The sequence below is a fragment of the Geospiza fortis genome, unplaced genomic scaffold (assembly GCF_000277835.1).
Source record: "Geospiza fortis unplaced genomic scaffold, GeoFor_1.0 scaffold506, whole genome shotgun sequence".
Classification (NCBI taxonomy): Eukaryota; Metazoa; Chordata; class Aves; order Passeriformes; family Thraupidae; genus Geospiza; species Geospiza fortis.
The window spans coordinates 812,361-814,191 of NW_005054493.1; the positions used below are offsets into that span (position 1 = coordinate 812,361).

The window sequence follows — 1,831 nt, forward strand, 5'->3', positions numbered from 1 at the left end:
CCGGGCGGCCGCGGATCCGCGTGTCGGCGAGCGGCGACATGACGGGGAGTGACAGAATGGTTTAGGTGGGGAAGACCTCCGAGATCGTCGAGTCCAAACGTTCCCCTGCAGCGCCAACATGTTCACCACTCAACTGTGTCGCCAGCTGACACATCCAACCGGTTTTTGAGGGCTTACAGGGATGGCAGCCTGTCCCAAAGACTGACCACACTCTCCACATAAAAACTTTCTTATTATCAAATCTAAGCCTCCCCTGCCGCAACTTGAGGCCGTTTCCTCTCATCCTGCCGCTTGTTACCGGGGAGAAGAGGCTGACACTGAGCTCATTCCACCCTCCTGTAAGGGGGTTGTAGAGAGCGAGATGTCCCCTGAGCATCCTCAGCTTTCTCAGCCGCTCCTCACCAGAATTTTGCCTCAGCCCCTTCCCCGGCTCTGTTCCATTCTCTGGACTTGCTGCAGCCCCTCCTGGTCCTTCCTGAGCTGAGGGGCCCAGAACTGGACACAGGATTCAGGGTGTGACGTCCCCCGTGCCCAGCACAGGGGACAGGCTGAGGGGGAGGCTCTCCAAGCCCATCCAGTCCCACTCCCCGCCATGGCCAGGGACACCTCCCGCTGCACCAGGGCGCTCCGAGCTCCATCCAGCCTGGCCTTGGACACTTCCAGGGATGAACAGCTTCTCAGGGCAATCCTTCTCGCCCCCCAAAACCCCCTTTGCGCCTGGTTGCCACCCGCGTCCTCCGCGCTCCGTCCCGGGGCTGCCGCCGCCGCCGCCGCCTCCTCGCCAGCAGCTTCCCCCTCCTCCTCCTCCTCTTCACCCCTCACTCTGTCTTCTCTGAGGAAGCCAAGACAGGACTGCCAGGTCACTCAGTGAAGTCCTATGCCAAATCCCGCTAACTTTAGGTCCCTCTGAGGTTGGGGAGGTTGTCATGATGATGAACACTTTCTGGATAGGATCCAAAGTTGGAGGTTTATTTAATACACATCAGCGTCTTCCCAGCCATGTGAGAGATGGAATGGAGCTGTGCAATGGTTCTGCCAGAGCAAAACATGCAGCTGATGGCAGTATGTTGGTTTTATCAGCATTTGGCTGTCTCCTAGGGACCTGAAACCCCAGTGTGCTGCTCATCCTGGGTAGCACCCCACAAACACCTCTTGGCTGTGGTTTATACTGGAGGTGAAGATGGGACAGGGAAGGGGCAGGGAGCCAGCACCCAGGCTGCTGGGTGGAGGGGTTTTTCTGTTTCGTTTTGTTTTGAAGTTTGGGGTGCCGGTGTGACCCCGAGGCGCTGGGTGATTGGTGAGGGTGAAGGTGCTCCCTGCACATGCCGTGGTATCTCCATGTGGGGTGTCCCAGCCACATCCCACTCACCCACAGAATAGAAAATATCCTGAATTGAAGGGGCACACAAGGATCATGGAGTGCCCCTCCTGGCCCTGCACAGCCCCAGGAGTCACGCCGTGTGCCTGAGAGCGTTGTTCAAATGCTTCTTGAGCTCTGTGCTGTGGCCACTTCCCTGGGGAGCCTGTTCAGTGCCCAGCCACGCTCTGGGTGAGGAACCTTTCTCTAAAATCCAGCCGAACCCTCCCCTGCCACAGCTCCGTGCCATTCCCTCCGGGCCTGTCAGTGTGATGCTCCAGCTTGCTGCCTTGGCTGTGCTGGGGCTTTTTCCTGCTCTAAGAAAAGCCTCTGGCATCCAGTGAGGCTGTGAAGAGACTCAGAGGAAAAAAAGCCAACCTTTTCCATTCAGAAGCCTGCGAGCAACGCGTGCACCCACTTTTCCATCCATTTTCCAGAGGAAAATGCAGGATCTGTAGGAAAAAAAGACATTCC

General features: G+C 57.5%; 1 protein-coding gene across 1 annotated transcript in view; it reads right to left on the reverse strand.

The window, feature by feature from the left end:
- Positions 1-1,831, reverse strand: part of ACBD6 (acyl-CoA binding domain containing 6) — an 85,463-nt gene that overhangs the window by 82,853 nt on the left and 779 nt on the right. The window contains 1 exon segment of the mRNA XM_014310179.2: positions 718-832. Coding sequence (XP_014165654.2) covers positions 718-832 — 115 coding nt within the window.